This window comes from Taeniopygia guttata, chromosome 30 (assembly GCF_048771995.1).
Source record: "Taeniopygia guttata chromosome 30, bTaeGut7.mat, whole genome shotgun sequence".
NCBI classification, from domain to species: domain Eukaryota; kingdom Metazoa; phylum Chordata; class Aves; order Passeriformes; family Estrildidae; genus Taeniopygia; species Taeniopygia guttata.
The window spans coordinates 1,865,770-1,880,067 of record NC_133055.1 but is presented as its reverse complement, the minus strand read 5'-3'; the positions used below and the strand labels follow the sequence as shown (position 1 = coordinate 1,880,067).

The window sequence follows — 14,298 nt, the reverse complement described above, 5'->3', positions numbered from 1 at the left end:
CCCTAAACCCCTCACATTTCCCGCCCTTTTCCCCATCACTTTTCCCACCCTTTTCTACCCTCACGTTTCCCACCATTTTCCCCCTCACATTTCCCACCATTTTTCTACTAATTTTTCCTGCCTTTTTGTCCCCTTACATTTCCTGCCATTTTTTTTCTTACCTTTCCCACCCTTTTTCTCCCTCAAGTTTCCACCCCTTTTCCGCTCACGTTTCTCTCCCTTTTCCCACTCACTTTTCCTGCCCTTGTCCCCTCATATTTCCCCCCCTCTTCCCCGTCACTTTTCCCACCCTTTTCTCCTCTCACGTTTCTCGCCATTTTCCCCTTCACATTTTCCATCCTTTTCCCTCTCACTTTTCCCACCATTTCCCCCCTAACGTTTCCCACCCTTTTTCAACTTACTTTTCCCACCCTTTTCTCCCCATTTACATTTCCTGCCACTTTTTCTCTTACCTTTCCCACCCTTTTTGACCTTCAGGTTTTCAGTCCTTTTCCCCTCAAATTTCCTTCCCTTTTCCCCTCACATTTCTCACTGTTTCTCCCTCATGTTTCCTGCCATTTCCCCCCTCACATTTCCTTCTCTTATTCCCATTTCCCTCCCTTTTCTCCCCTCACATTTCCCACCCTTTTCCCCTCATGTTTCCCATTTTCCCCCTCACATTTTTCACCCTTTTTCCCCCTCACATTTCTCACTGTTTCCCCCTCATGTTTCCCACCCTTTTCCCCTCACATTTTCCTTCTCTTATTCCCATTTCCTGCTCTTTTCCCCCTCACATTTTCCATCTATTTTTCCTGCCCTTTTCTCCCCTCACATTTCCCCCCTTTTCCCCTCACATTTCCTGGCATTTTCCCCTCACATATCCCACCCTTTACCCCATTACTTTTCCCACCCTTTTCTCCCCTCATGTTTCCCACCATTTCCCCCCTCACATTTTCTACCCTATTTCCACTCACTTTTCCCACCCTTTTCTCCCCATTTATATTTCCTGCCATTTTTTCCCTTACCTTTCCCACCCTTTTTCTCCCTCAGGTTTCCCACCCTTTTTTCCTTCATGTTTCCCACCCTTTTCCCCTCACATTTCCCACCATTTTTCCCCTCATATTTTCCACCCTTTTTCCACTCACTTTCCCCATCTTTTTCTCCCTCACATTTTCTATCTTTTCCCATTCACTTTTCCCACCTTTTTTTCTCCTTTACATTTCCTGCCATTTTTTCCCTTACCTTTCCCACCCTTTTTCTCCCCTCAGGTTTCCACCCCTTTTCCCCTCATGTTTCTCTCCCTTTTCCCCTCACATTTCCCAGCCTTTACCCCTCACATTTCCCACACTTTTCCCCTCATGTTTCCCATTTTCCCCCTCACATTTCTCACTGTTTCCCCCTCATGTTTCCCACCCTTTTCACCGCATGTTTCCTTCTCATATTCCCATTTCCGCCTCTTTTCCCCCTCACATTTTCCATCCATTTTCCCCGCCCTTTTCTCCCCTCGCATTTCCCACCATTTTCCCCTCACATTTCCCATCCCTTTCCCCCCACATTTCCTACCCATTTCCCTTCACATTTCCTGCCTATTTCCCTCCCATGTTTCTTGCCCTTTTCCCCCTTATATTTCCCTTTTCCCCTCACATTTCCCATCCCTTTCCCCTCACGTTTCCCGCCATTTCCCCATCACTTTTCCCACCCTATTTCCACTCACTTTTCCCATTTTCCTCCTCACATTTCCCACCTTTTCCCCGACATTTTTTCCACCCTGTCCCCCTCACACTTCCTGCCTGTTTTCCTCCCATGTTTCTTGCCCTTTTCCCCCTCATATTTCCCTTTTCCCCTCACATTTCCCATCCCTTTCCCCTCACATTTTCCATCCCATTCCAATCACATTTCACACCCTTTTCCCCGTCACTTTTCCCACCCTTTTCTCCCCTCACTTTTTCCGCCATTTTCCCCCTCATATTTTCCACCCTTTTTCCACTCACATTTCCTACCTTTTTCTCCCGTTACATTTCCTGCCATTTTCCCCTTACCTTTCCCACCCTTTTCTCCTCTTAGATTTCCTGCCACTTTTTCTCTTACATTTCCTACCTTTTTTCCGCCTCAGGTTTTCAACCCTTTCCCCCTCACATTTCTCACTGTTTCTCCCTCATGTTTCCTGCCATTTTCCCCTCATGTTTCCCATTTTCCCCCTCACATTTCTCACCCTTTTCCTCTCATGTTTCCCATTTTCCCCCTCACATTTTTCACCCTTTTTCCCCCTCACATTTCTCACTGTTTCCCCCTCATGTTTCCCACCCTTTTCACTGTACGTTTCCTTCTCTTATTCCCATTTCCTGGTCTTTCCCCCCTCACATTTTCCATCCATTTTCCCCGCCCTTTTCTCCCCTCACATTTCCCCCCATTTTCCACTCACTTTTCCCACCATTTCCCCCCTCACATTTTCTACCCTTTTTCCACTCACATTTCCCCCCCTTTTCTCCCCTTACATTCCCTGCCACTTTTTGTCTTACATTTCCTACCTTTTCCCCCCAAGGTTTTCAGCCCTTTTCCCCTCACATTTCTCACTGTTTCTCCCTCATGTTTCCTGCCATTTTCCCCCTCACGTTTCCTTCTCTTATTCCCATTTCCCACCCTTTCCCCCTCACATTTCTCACCCTTTTCCCCCCTCACATTTCTCACTGTTTCCCCCTGATGTTTCCCACCCTTTTCACCGCACATGTGCTTCTCTTATTCCCATTTCCTGCTCTATTCCCCCTCACATTTTCCATCCATTTTCCCTGCCCTTTTCTCCCTCACATTTCCCTCCCATTTCCCTTCACATTTCCCACACTTTCCCCTCATATTTCCCTTTTCCCCTCACATTTCCCCCCCTTTTCCCCTCACATTTCCCACTCTTTTCCCACCCTTTTCCCCTCAGGTTTTAAACACTTTTCCCACCAATTTTCCCTGCCCTTTTCCCCCCTCAACTTAAATTTTGGGGCTGCCACACTCCCCTCATCATCCTATCAATCACCCTGAGGGGCTGATCCTGCCTGTCAATCACCCTGAGGGGCTGATCCTGCCTGTCAATCACTTTTATTCCTGCCTGTCAATCACAGAGGCCGCTTGTCAATCACTCCAGCCCTGCCTGTCAGTCCCACACACACCCCAGACTCCTCAGAGCCCCCTGACCCCACACAGCCCCCCAGATAACCCCCCAAACTCATGGCCAGCACTACAACAGCACCCAGGTTGGGACCCCCAACCCCCCCAAATGACCCCGCACCCCCAAAAACAGCCCAAAGCCTCCAAACCCACCCCACACCCAGGATCCTCCCCACAGCACCCTCAAATCCCTGCAGACCCTCAAATCCAAAACCCCCTGGACCCAGAAGCTCTCTCAGACCCCGCCAGGCTGAGGGTGTTGGGTGTGGGGACACCTCGGGGGCACTCTCCGGGGTTTTGGGGGGGTTTTGGGGGTCCCAGTCCCACCACTGTGCCCCCAGAGCCGGATCCGGAGGATGTGGAATGACACGGTCCGGAAACAGACAGAGTCCAGTTTTATGGGAGGGGACCTGAACAGCACCCCAACCTTGAACCGAGGTGAGACACCCAAAAACACCTCAGAGCCCCCCTGCTCTGAATGGAGTGAGGCGCTCCCCAAAAACCCCAGAGACCACCCCCCTACCCTGAATGGAGTGAGACCCCTCCCCAAAAACCCCAGAGACCACCCCCCTACCCTGAACAGAGTGAGACCCTCCCCAAAAACCCCCAGAGACTCCCAAGACCCCCAGAGACCCCTAAGACTACACCCCTACCCTGAACAGAGTGAGACTCCTCCCCAGAGACCCCCAGAGACCCCCGAGACACCCAAGACCATCCTCCACCCTGAACGGAGTGAGACCCCTCCCCAAAAACCCCCAGAGGCCACTCCCCTACCCTGAATGGAGAGAGACCCCTCCCCAAAACCCCCAGAGACCCCCAAAGACCCCCGAGACCCCCAGAGACCCCCCAGACCATCCTCTACCCTGAATGGAGGAAAACCCCTCCCCAAAACCCCCAGAGACCACCCCCCTACCCTGAATGGAGTGAGACCCCTCCCCAAAACCCCCAGAGACCCCCGAGACCATCCTCTACCCTGAATGGAGGACGACCCCTCCCAAAAACCCCCACAGGACACCCCAGATCCCTCTGGGCCCCTCAGACCCCCAGGGATCCCCCAGGACCCCTTTCCTGACCCCCTGAGATGCCTCAGATCCACCTCAGACCCCCGAGTCTCCCCCTCCCCCCTCCCCTGGGACTCCCCTCAGACCCCCAAAACCCCTCAGGGATTCCTTTGGGACCCCCCCAGCCCCCCATGTGTGATGCCCCCCCCCCCAATTTCGGCAGGGTCACATCTCCTGCCCAACCCGGTGCTGCCGCCGCGGGGGGGGTCCAGCCCCTACAACACTCTCCTGGCCGAGGGGGGGGGCTTCACCCCCGCCTCCCCCCCTGCCTTCACCACCCCAGGTGGGTACAGGGGGGCCACGACCCCCCAAAACTTCCCCCAAACCCTTAGGACCGCCTGGGACCTCCCCCCACCCAAATCCTTCCTCAGCGCCCCCCGGGTGGGTTCAGGGGGTGTCTGGGGGGGTCCTGGGTGCTCCCACCCTCAACACCCTGGTTCAGCCCCCAGGGGGGAGGTGGTCCCACAAAATCCCCCCACAACCCCCTGGATCCCCCCATGGTCCCCCAAAATCCCAACACATTTTCTGGATCCCCCCAAAAATTCCCCCCACGATCCCCCAAAAATCCTCCCATGGATCCCTTCAAAATCCCCGCATGCCCCCTGGATCCCCCCCAAAAACTGCCCCGCAACCCCACAGAGGAGGGACAGGGGGGTCCTACCCCCCGGGACCCCCAAATTCCCCCCAGATGTCCTGGCTGGGGAGTGACGGGGCTGCTGGGGAATTGGGGGGTCCAGAGGGAAATTTGGGGGTCCGGGGGCGGTCAGGACCCCACCTAAGTGCTGTCTCTGTCCCCAGGGAGCTTCCGTGACGCCAGTAAGTGCTGCCCCATGACCCCCCCCATGCCCCCCAAGCCCCTCCATTTGACCCCCCAAACCCACCCCAATCCCCCAGACCCCCCCCCCACTGACCCCCAAACCTTTCATAGCACCCCCAACTCCCCCTGTATCTCCCGAGCCCTACAGAATGACCCTTCTGGACCCCCCCAAGCCCCCCACTGACCCCCACAGACCCCCCCACTGACCCTCCAATCCCCCCACTGACCCACCCACATCCCCTCACTGACCCCCCCAAGCCCCCAATGAACCCCCAGACCTCCCCAAGCCCCCCCCAGACCCCCCCAAACCCCCTCCCAAGGTCACCAACAACCTCTCCAATGCCCCCCAGACTCACCGAAGCCCCCCACTGACCCCCCCGATCCCCAAAGCCCCCACTGACCCCCCCAGACACCCACATTGACCCCCCAAGCCCACCAGTGACCTCCCAGACACAACCACTGACCCCCCCCAGATCCCCCCAAACCCCCCAGACACCCCCAACCCCCACCCCAATGTCACCAACGACCCCTCCGATGCCCCCCAGACCCCCCTCCCCACACTGACCCCCCTCCCCATGCCCGCAGAGCCCCCCCGGGAGCCCCCGGAGCCGCTGCCCCTCAACGGCAACTTCAACAACAGCTACAGCCTGCGGGGGGGTCCCGAGGGGGGGCCCGGGGGGGCGGCCCCGGCCCGGGGGGGCTGCCCAGGGGGAGCCCCCCCGGACGCGGCGGCGCTGGAGAAGATGATCATCTCGGAGCTGGTGCACAACAACCTGCGGGGAGGGGGCTCCGTGCCCCCCCCGCCGCCCCCGCCGCCCCCCCCACCCGCTGAGCCCCCCCCCGGCGCCCCTGAGCTGGGGCTGCTCTACCAGGAGCTGGCACGGGGGGGGCCGGGCGGGCTGGGACCGCCCCCTGACCCCCCCCGGGACCCCCGGCATCCCCCCCCGCCCCGGGACTACCCCGACAGCAGCCCCGAGGGGCCCCCGCCCCCCGCGCCCCCCTATTTGGGGGGGCCCCCCCGCGCACCCCCACCCAACCGCCGGCACAGCCCCGAGACCTTCGGGGGGCCCGAGGGGGGCGTGGGGGGCGCCGAGCCCGACGGGCAGATGCAGCTGGTGACCAGCCTGTGAGACCCCCGGCCGGGGGGGCACGCGGGACCCCCTCCTCATGTCGGGGGCACTTGGGGGGCACGAGGTCGCCGCGGGAGCCCCTCCTCGCCAGGGGGTTCAGCCTGGCAGGGGGATTGCACCGGGACCCCCCCTCGCTCGAGGCTCCAGGGGTGCTTGGGGGTCTGGCCCCACACAGGGGTGTGGCCCCACACGGGGGTCCGGCCCCGGGCCACAACCCCTTCTCGCGGGGGTTCGTCCTCACGGGGGGCTGGCCTCGCGCGAGGGTCCGGGGTCACTCAAGGAACCCGGCACGAGGAGCCGGCCTTGCACGAGGACTCGGCTGTGGCCAGAGGGGACAGCACAGTGCCGAGCCCTTGCCTCGCACCGGGAGCCGCGGGTGTGCCAGGTCATGGTGTCACACCAGGAGCCGCGGGTGTGCCAGGTCATGGTGTCACACCGGGAGCCGCGGGTGTGCCAGGTCATGGTGTCACACCGGGAGCCGCGGGTGTGCCAGGTCATGGTGTCACACCGGGAGCCGCGGTGTCACACCAGGAGCCGCGGGTGTGCCAGGTCACGGTGTCACACCGGGAGCCGCGGTGTCACACCGGGAGCCACAGGTGTGCCCGGCCACGGTGTCACACGAGGACCTGGCTTTGCATGAGGGCCTTGCACAAGGGTTGGCAGCGTGGCAGCCTTGCTCAAGGATCCAACCAGCGTCACCCGAGGATCCGTATGGTGCCCGAGGATCCATCTGGTGCCACACGTGGGGACCTGACCCGAGGATCCATCCAGCACCTGAGGATCCATCCGGCACCACACGTGGGGACCTCACCTGAGGATTCGTCCGGCACCTGAGGATTCATCTGGCGCCACACGTGGGGACCTGACCCATGGATCCGTCTGGCGCCACACGTGGGGACCTGACCCGAGGATCCATCCGGCACCTGAGGATCCATCTGGCGCCACACGTGGGGACCTGACCTGAGGATCCATCTGGCACCTGAGGATCCATCTGGTGCCACACGTGGGGACCTGACCCGAGGATCCATCCAGGGCCACACGTGGGGACCTGACCCAAGGATCCATCTGGCACCACACGTGGGGACCTGACCCGAGGATCCATCCAGGGCCACACGTGGGGGCCTCTCTTGGGGACCCCCCTCTCACCAGGACCTCGCACCAAGACTTTGCACCCGGACCTCGCACGGGGCGCCCCCCTCGTGCCCCCACCCCGGCCTGGGGCCATTTTGGGGGGATCCCTCAGACACGTTCCGGGGGCCCCCCAAAAGCCATCCCAGGGGGGCCCCCGCGGCCTCAGCAGCACCGAGCCGGGGGGGGGGGCACTGACACCCCCCCCAAACTGAGGGGTGCCCCCAAAGCAGGGACCCCCTGAAATGGGGACCCCCCCACAAAGAGACACATTTTCCTTGTAATATAGATGTAAATGGACCAGCCCTCCCCCCCTCCCCCGCCCGGGAAACTGAGGCACGGGGGGGGGTCCCCCCAAAACCGCCCCCCCTCTCCGGGGGTCCCCCCAACCCCAGCGGGGCCCCCCCGGAAGCACAACCCCACCCCCAGCCGGGGGGGGGCTCGCCACGCTGTACATAGGGATGGGGGGGCCCCCAAAATGGGGGGGAGGGCAATGGGGACACGTTAACAGTTCTGGGAGCCCCACCCCAAAATTGATGGGACCCCAGAATTTGGGGACACCCCCAGGGCTTGGGGATCCTTCCTGGGGTGTTGAGACCCTCCCCCCACATTTTAGAGACCCCCCCCAGGTACTGGGGACCCCCAAATTTGGGGATCCCCCCCTCCCCAGTATTTGGAGTCCCCTTACTTTGGGGGTCCCCTGTGTTTTGGGGACCCTCACAGTATCAGGGACCCCTCCTGCGTTTTGGGGACCCCCCTCAGGGGTTTTGTGGATGCACGGGGGGGGTCCAGCCCCTCCCCAAGTTTTGGGGTTCCCCTCCCCACCTCCCTTAGCATGGGGAGACCCCAAAACTTCCTCAGGGACCCAAATTTGGGGGTGCGGTGGGGTAATCCCCTCCCCTCCCACCTCCAGATCTTGGGGTCCCCCTCCCCACCCCCCCCCCCGGGATTTGGGGGTTCCCTCCCCTCCCCCCCCCTTCCCAAATTCTGCCAAACCAACTTTGGGTCGAGTGCGTCAAACCAACTAAACCGGAGCCGGAGGGGACGCGGGGCCACCAAGGGCCACCACGGGCTACTGGGGCCACTGTGGGGCCACCCAGGGCCACCACAGGGTCAGTGTGGCCACCAAGGGGACGGCCAGGGCCATCAAGGGTCACCAAGGGCCACCATGGCCAGAGGGCCACCACGAGGCCACCGCAGGGCCACTGGGGCCAGCACAGGAAGAGCCAGGAGGTGGCCGCGGCCACCAAAGGGGCACCGAGGTCCACCACAGGGAGTCAGGGGATGGCCACCACCGCCACACGTGGGGGACAGCCAGGGCCACCACTGGGATGGACTGGGCCACCACAGGAAGAGCCAGGGGACAGCCACGGCCACCAAGGGGCCACCAGTGCCACGGTGGCCACTTCTGAGGCCACTGTGGCCACCACAGAGGTGACCAGGGCCACCAAAGGGACCAGGAGATAAGAGCCAGGGCCACAGAGGGGGTGGCCAGGGTCGCCATGGGGACGGTCAGGGCCACCACGGGGTTTGTCCGGGCCACCATGGGGTCAGGGCCACCATGGTGTCAGGGCCGCCGTGGGAACCGTCATGGACAGGAACCAATAAAGGTGACACCAGTTCTTGGAGCCACCGCCTGTGTCTGGGGATGCACGGGGACACTGGGGGGGCACAGAGACATTGGGGGGGCACAGGGACATTGGGGGGGCACAGGGACATTGGGGAGGCATGGGGACATTGGGGGACACAGGGACATTGGGGGGGGACACAAGGACACTTGGGGGGCACAGGGACATTGGGGAGGCATGGGGACATTGGGGGGCACGGGGACATTGGGGGGCACAGGGGCATTGGGGAACACAGGGACACTGGGGGGATCAGGGACACTTTTGGGGGGGCAAAGGGACACTTGGGGGGCACAGGGACATTGGGGGGGCACAGGGACATTGGGGGGGCACAGGGACATTGGGGGCACAGGGACATTGGGGGGCACAGGGACATTGGGGGGGCACAGGGACACTGGGGGGGGCACAGGGACATTGGGGGGCACAGGGACACTGGGGGGATCAGGGACACTTGTGGGGGAGTCAAAGGGACACTTGGGGGGCACCCCGGGCACACCATTCCCTGCATGGGTCACCTGGAGCAGCCGCGGGGATCTGGGTGGGATTTCTGGGGAATTCGGGGGGAATTTGGAGAGATTTGGGGGGAATTTTAATTTTCCCCAATTCCCTTTTAATCCCCTTCACTTTTCCCCATTTGTTTTAATACCATTTATTTTTATTTCCCCTTATTATCCCCATTTATTTTTTAATTTTGCCCCATTCCCCCATTTCTCTATTAATTTTCCGTATTTCCCTTTTAATCCCCTTCACTTTTCCCCATTTCTTTTTAATCCTCCCCATTTATTTTTAATTCCCTCATTTATTTTTAATTACACCTTATTTTTCCTCATTTATTTTTTAATTCTGACCCATACCTCTCTTAATTTTCCCCATTTCCCTTTTAATCCTTCACTTTTCCCCACTTATTTTTATTCCCCCACATTTATTGTTAATTCCCCATTTCTTTTTTATTACCCCATTTATTTTAATTACCTCATTTAATTCCCCCATTTTTCTTTTAATTTTCTCCGTCTCCCTTTTAATCCCCTTCACTTCTCCCCATTTATTTTTATTTTCCCCATTTATTTTTAATTTCCCCATTGCTTTTTAATTCCCTCATTTATTTTTAACTCCCCCATTTATTTTTAATCCCCCCGTTTCCCTTTTAACCCCCTGCCCATTCCCCTGCCCTTTTATTTGATTTTATTTTATTTTCCATTTCCCGCTCTCCCTCCCCCTCCTCCACTTCCCGCCCGCGCCCCTCAGGCCCCGCCGCCATCTTGGCCCTTCCCCGGGCGCCACTTCCGGCGCCACTTCCGGCGCCTCGCTGTGACGTCACTGCCTGTTCCGGCGGGGCGTCAGCGGCAGTCCCGGCGGTACCGGGGGGCGCCGGGCGGTACCGGGGCGGGTTTTGGGGGCTCGGGGCGGGTTTTGGGGGCTCGGGGCGGATTTCTGGGTGCCGAAGAGGCTCCGGAGGGCGCGGGGGCGTTTCTGGGGCGGCACCGGCGCTGGAACCGGGACTTTTCCGTTTCGCTCGCTCCGGTACCGCCGCCTCTGCCCCTTCCCTCCCGTTCCCCCGCTCCTTCCCCGTTCCCCTTCTCCCCTCTCTGCCCCTTTTCCCTCTTTCCCTCACGGTTTTCCCTTTTTTTCCCCCTCCTTTTTCTCTTTTTCCTTTTTGCTCTTATTTTATGTTTTTTCTCCTTTTCCCTTTTTTTCCCTTTTCCCTTTTTTATCTCCTTTTCCCGTTTTGTCTCCTTTTCTGGGTTTTGGGGTTTTTTTTCCCTTTTCCCTCCTTTTCCTTTTTCCCCTCCTTTTCTCTTTTTTCCTCCTTTTCTCTTTCTCCGACTTTTCCCCCTTTCCCTTTTTTTCCCTTTCCCCTCTCCCTTTCCCTCCCGTTTTTTCCCCTCTCCCCTTTTTTCCTTTTCGCATTTTCCCCTTTCTCATTTCCCTTTTCCTGCCATTTTTCCTATCCCCTTTTCCCATTTCCCCCATTTTTTCCCATTCCCATTTTCCTTTTTTCCCCATTTCCCCTCCTTTTTCCCCTTTTTCCTGGTCCCCATTCCCCCCATTTCCCTGTTCCCCCTCCCTTTTCCCCCTCATTTCCGTTCCCCGTTTTTTTCCCTTTCCCCTTTTACCCCTTTTCCCATTTTCCCCCATTTCCCCCTATTTTTCCCATTTCTCCTAATTTTCCCCTTTCCCCCCTTTTCCCCTCATTTCCATTCCCCTTTTTTCCCCTTTCCCTATTTCCCATTCCCTTTTCCCCTCTTTACCCCTTTTTCTCATTTTCCCCATTTCCCCTTTTCCCCCTTTCCCCCATGTCCTCCCATTTTCCCTGATTTTGCCCCAATTTCCTCCCATTTTTTCCCCATTTCCCTTTCCCCCTTTTTTCCCCATTTTCTCCCCATTTTTCCCATTTTCCCCATTTTTTCCCTATTTTCTGTTCCCAGCCATGATCGAGGTCGTCTGCAACGACCGCCTGGGGAAGAAGGTCCGGGTAAAATGCAAATATCCTGCCTGGTTTGGGGGGTTTGGGGGATTTTGGGGGTTTTGGGCAGGTTTTGGGGTGTGTTTGGGGATATTTCAGGAGAGGTTTGGGGTGTTTTGGGGCAGTTTTGGGTGTTTGTGGGGTTGTTTTGGTGTGGTTTGGGGTGTTTGGGGCTGATTTTGGGGCAGGTTTGGGGTGATTGGGGCAGTTTTGGGGTGTTTTTGTGGGTGTTGGGTGTGTTTGGGGCAGATTTTGGGGTGTTTTTGGGGCAGGTTTTTAGGTGTATTTGGGGTGTGTTTGGGGCAGGTTTTGGGGCAGTTTTAGGATATGTTTGGGGTGTTTCTGGGGCAGGTTTTGGGGTGTATTTGGGGCATTTTTGGGGGTGTATTTGGGGCAGTTTTGGGGTGTATTTGGGGCAGTTTTGGGGGTTGTTTGGGGCAGTTTTTGGGGTGTATTTGGGGCAGTTTTTGGGGTGTGTTTCGGGCAGTTTTTGTGGTGTGTTTGGGGCAGTTTTGGGGCAGTTTTGGGGTGCGTTTGGGGTGTTTCTGGGGCAGTTTTTGGGGTGCGTTTGGGGCAGGTTTTGGGGCAGTTTTGGGATGTGTTTGGGGTGTTTCTGGGGCGGTTTTGGGGTGTATTTGGGGCAGTTTTTGGGGCAGTTTTTGGGGTGTATTTGGGGCAGTTTTGGGGTGTATTTAGGACAGTTTTTGGGGCAGTTTTGGAGTGTATTTGGGGTGTTTCTGGGGCAGTTTTTGGGGTGTGTTTGGGGCAGGTTTTGGGGCAGTTTTAGGATATGTTTGGGGTGTTTCTGGGGCAGGTTTTGGGGCAGTTTTTGGGGTGTATTTGGGGCAGTTTTGGGGTGTGTTTGGGGCGGTTTTGGGATGTTTTTGGGGTGGTTTTGGGGTGTATTTGGGGCAGTTTTTGGGGCAGTTTTGGGGTGTGTTTGGGGTGTTTCTGGGGCGGTTTTGGGGTGTGTTTGGGGTGTTTCTGGGGTGGATTTGGGGTGTGTTTGGGGCAGTTTTGGGGTGTTTCTGGGGCAGTTTTTGGGGCAGTTTTGGAGTGTTTCTGGGGCAGTTTTTAGGGCGGTTTTGGGGTGTGTTTGGGGTGTTTCTGGGGCAGTTTTGGGGTGTGTTTGGGGTGTTTCTGGGGCAGTTTTGGAGTGTGTTTGGGGCAGTTTTGGGGGGTGTTTGGGGTGTTTCTGGGGCGTTTTTGGGGTGTGTTTGGGGCGGTTTTGGGGCAGTTTTGGGGTGTGTTTGGGGCAGTTTTTGGGGTGTATTTGGGGCAGTCTTGGGGTATTTCTGGGGCAGTTTTGGGGGCGGTTTTGGGGTGTGTTTGGGGTGTTTCGGGGGCGGTTTTGGGGTGTATGGAGTCCCCATTTCCTTGACAACGGGGCAGCCCCGAGGACTCGATCCGCGACCTGAAGAAGTTGATCGCGGCCCAGACCGGCACCCGCTGGGACAAGATCGTCCTCAAAAAATGGTCTGGGGGGCTGGGGAGGGGTCTGGGGGGCACCTGGGGGGGTTTGGGGGGCTCTAAGAGGCACCCCAGGGTTTGGGGGAGGGTCTGAGGGGGCACCTGAGGGGTTTTTGGGGGCACCTGAGGGGTTTTTGGGGAGGGTCTGGGGGGGCCCAGGAGGGTTTGGGGTAGGGGTCAGGAGGGAGCCCCGGGGTTTTGGGGTTTTTTGGGGGGTTTAGGGGTGTCAGGAGGGAGCCCTGGGGTTTTTGGGGCCCCTGGGGGCGGTGCCTCCTCCTCTGGGGTTTTGGGGAGGGGGTGACGCCCTCACCCCCTCCCCTCCCCCCAGGTACACCATCTTCAAGGACCACGTCACGCTTGGGGACTGTATCCACCCTAAAACCTGACCCCAAACACCCCGGAACCCCAAAAACCCGACCCAAACACCCCAGAACCCCAAAACCCCCCAGAGACCCTCCCCAGAACCCCAAAAACCCCCAGAGCCCCACCCCAAAAATCTGACCCCAAACACCCCAGGACCCAAAAAACCCCCAGAACCCCAAAAACCCCCAGAGACCCTCCCCATAACCCTTCAACCCCAAAACCTCTCCCCAAAAACCCTTAAACCCAAAAGCTCCCAAAACCCTTCAGCCCCAAAAACCCCAAAACCCCTCAACCCCAAAACATCCCCCCAAAACCTCTCCCCAAAAACCCTTCAACCCCAAAAACCCCAACATCCTTCAACCCCAAAAACCCCAAAACCTCTCCCCAAAACCCCAAAAACCCCAAACCCCAGATTTGTTTTCCTTGACCCCGGCTCAGATGAGATCCACGACGGGATGAACCTGGAGCTGTACTACCAATAGAGCCCGGCCAGTACGGCCCAGTACGGACCAGTTCAGCCATCCCAGTTCAGCCCAGTTCAGCCATCCCAGTGCTCCCAGTTCAGCCATCCCAGTACATCCCAGTTCAGCCATCCCAGTGCCCCCAGTACATCCCAGTTCAGCTCAGTTCAGCCATCCCAGTGCCCCAGTACATCCCAGTTCAGCTCAGTTCAGCCATCCCAGTGCTCCCAGTTCAGCCCAGTTCAGCCCAGTTCAGCCATCCCAGTACATCCCAGTTCAGCCCAGTTCAGCCATCCCAGTGCTCCCAGTTCAGCCCACTGCCCCTCCCCTTTTTTCACCCATTTCCGGCCCTGCCCCATTTGTTTATGAATAAAAGCGATTTTGAGGCCTCCGGGCGACTTTTGGGGTTTTATGGCGGCGTCCCGGGGGTTGTGTCGCGATATCGCGATTTCAGGGCCACACCCGGGGGTTGTGTCGCGATATCGCGATTTTCTGGCGCCATATCGCGATGTTTCGCACGGGGGTACCCGAGGCTGGATCCCGGCTGGGGACGCGGAGCTCCCGACAGGGATAAACCCGCGACATGGGGGGAATCGCGATAGAGGCTGGGATCAGGCGCTGCGCGGGGCAGCCCCGTCACCATGGTA

General features: G+C 58.2%; 2 protein-coding genes across 3 annotated transcripts in view; both read left to right on the top strand.

The window, feature by feature from the left end:
• The window catches only part of ADGRL1 (adhesion G protein-coupled receptor L1), a 54,961-nt gene extending 46,065 nt beyond the window's left edge, over positions 1 to 8,896 (top strand). Inside the window, exons 20-24 of one of the 2 annotated variants that reach the window (XR_012052294.1) lie at positions 3,474 to 3,570; positions 4,357 to 4,476; positions 4,992 to 5,009; positions 5,596 to 6,624; positions 6,737 to 8,896. Coding sequence is in view for 1 of the 2 variants with exons in the window: in XM_072920056.1 (XP_072776157.1) it covers positions 3,474 to 3,570; positions 4,357 to 4,476; positions 4,992 to 5,009; positions 5,596 to 6,140 (780 nt within the window). In the remaining variant the exon portion in view is untranslated. Of the gene's footprint in view, positions 1 to 3,473; positions 3,571 to 4,356; positions 4,477 to 4,991; positions 5,010 to 5,595 lie in introns of both variants that reach the window. The other variant, XM_072920056.1, reaches the window with a different exon arrangement.
• Positions 8,897 to 10,230: 1,334 nt separating this feature from the next.
• UBL5 (ubiquitin like 5) lies at positions 10,231 to 14,042 on the top strand. Its single transcript, NM_001245766.1, is given in 5 exon segments — positions 10,231 to 10,248; positions 11,320 to 11,377; positions 12,750 to 12,833; positions 13,156 to 13,193; positions 13,629 to 14,042. Coding segments are annotated over 4 exon segments (222 nt in total). The 5' UTR covers positions 10,231 to 10,248; positions 11,320 to 11,321; the 3' UTR covers positions 13,673 to 14,042.
• Positions 14,043 to 14,298: the final 256 nt, after the last annotated feature.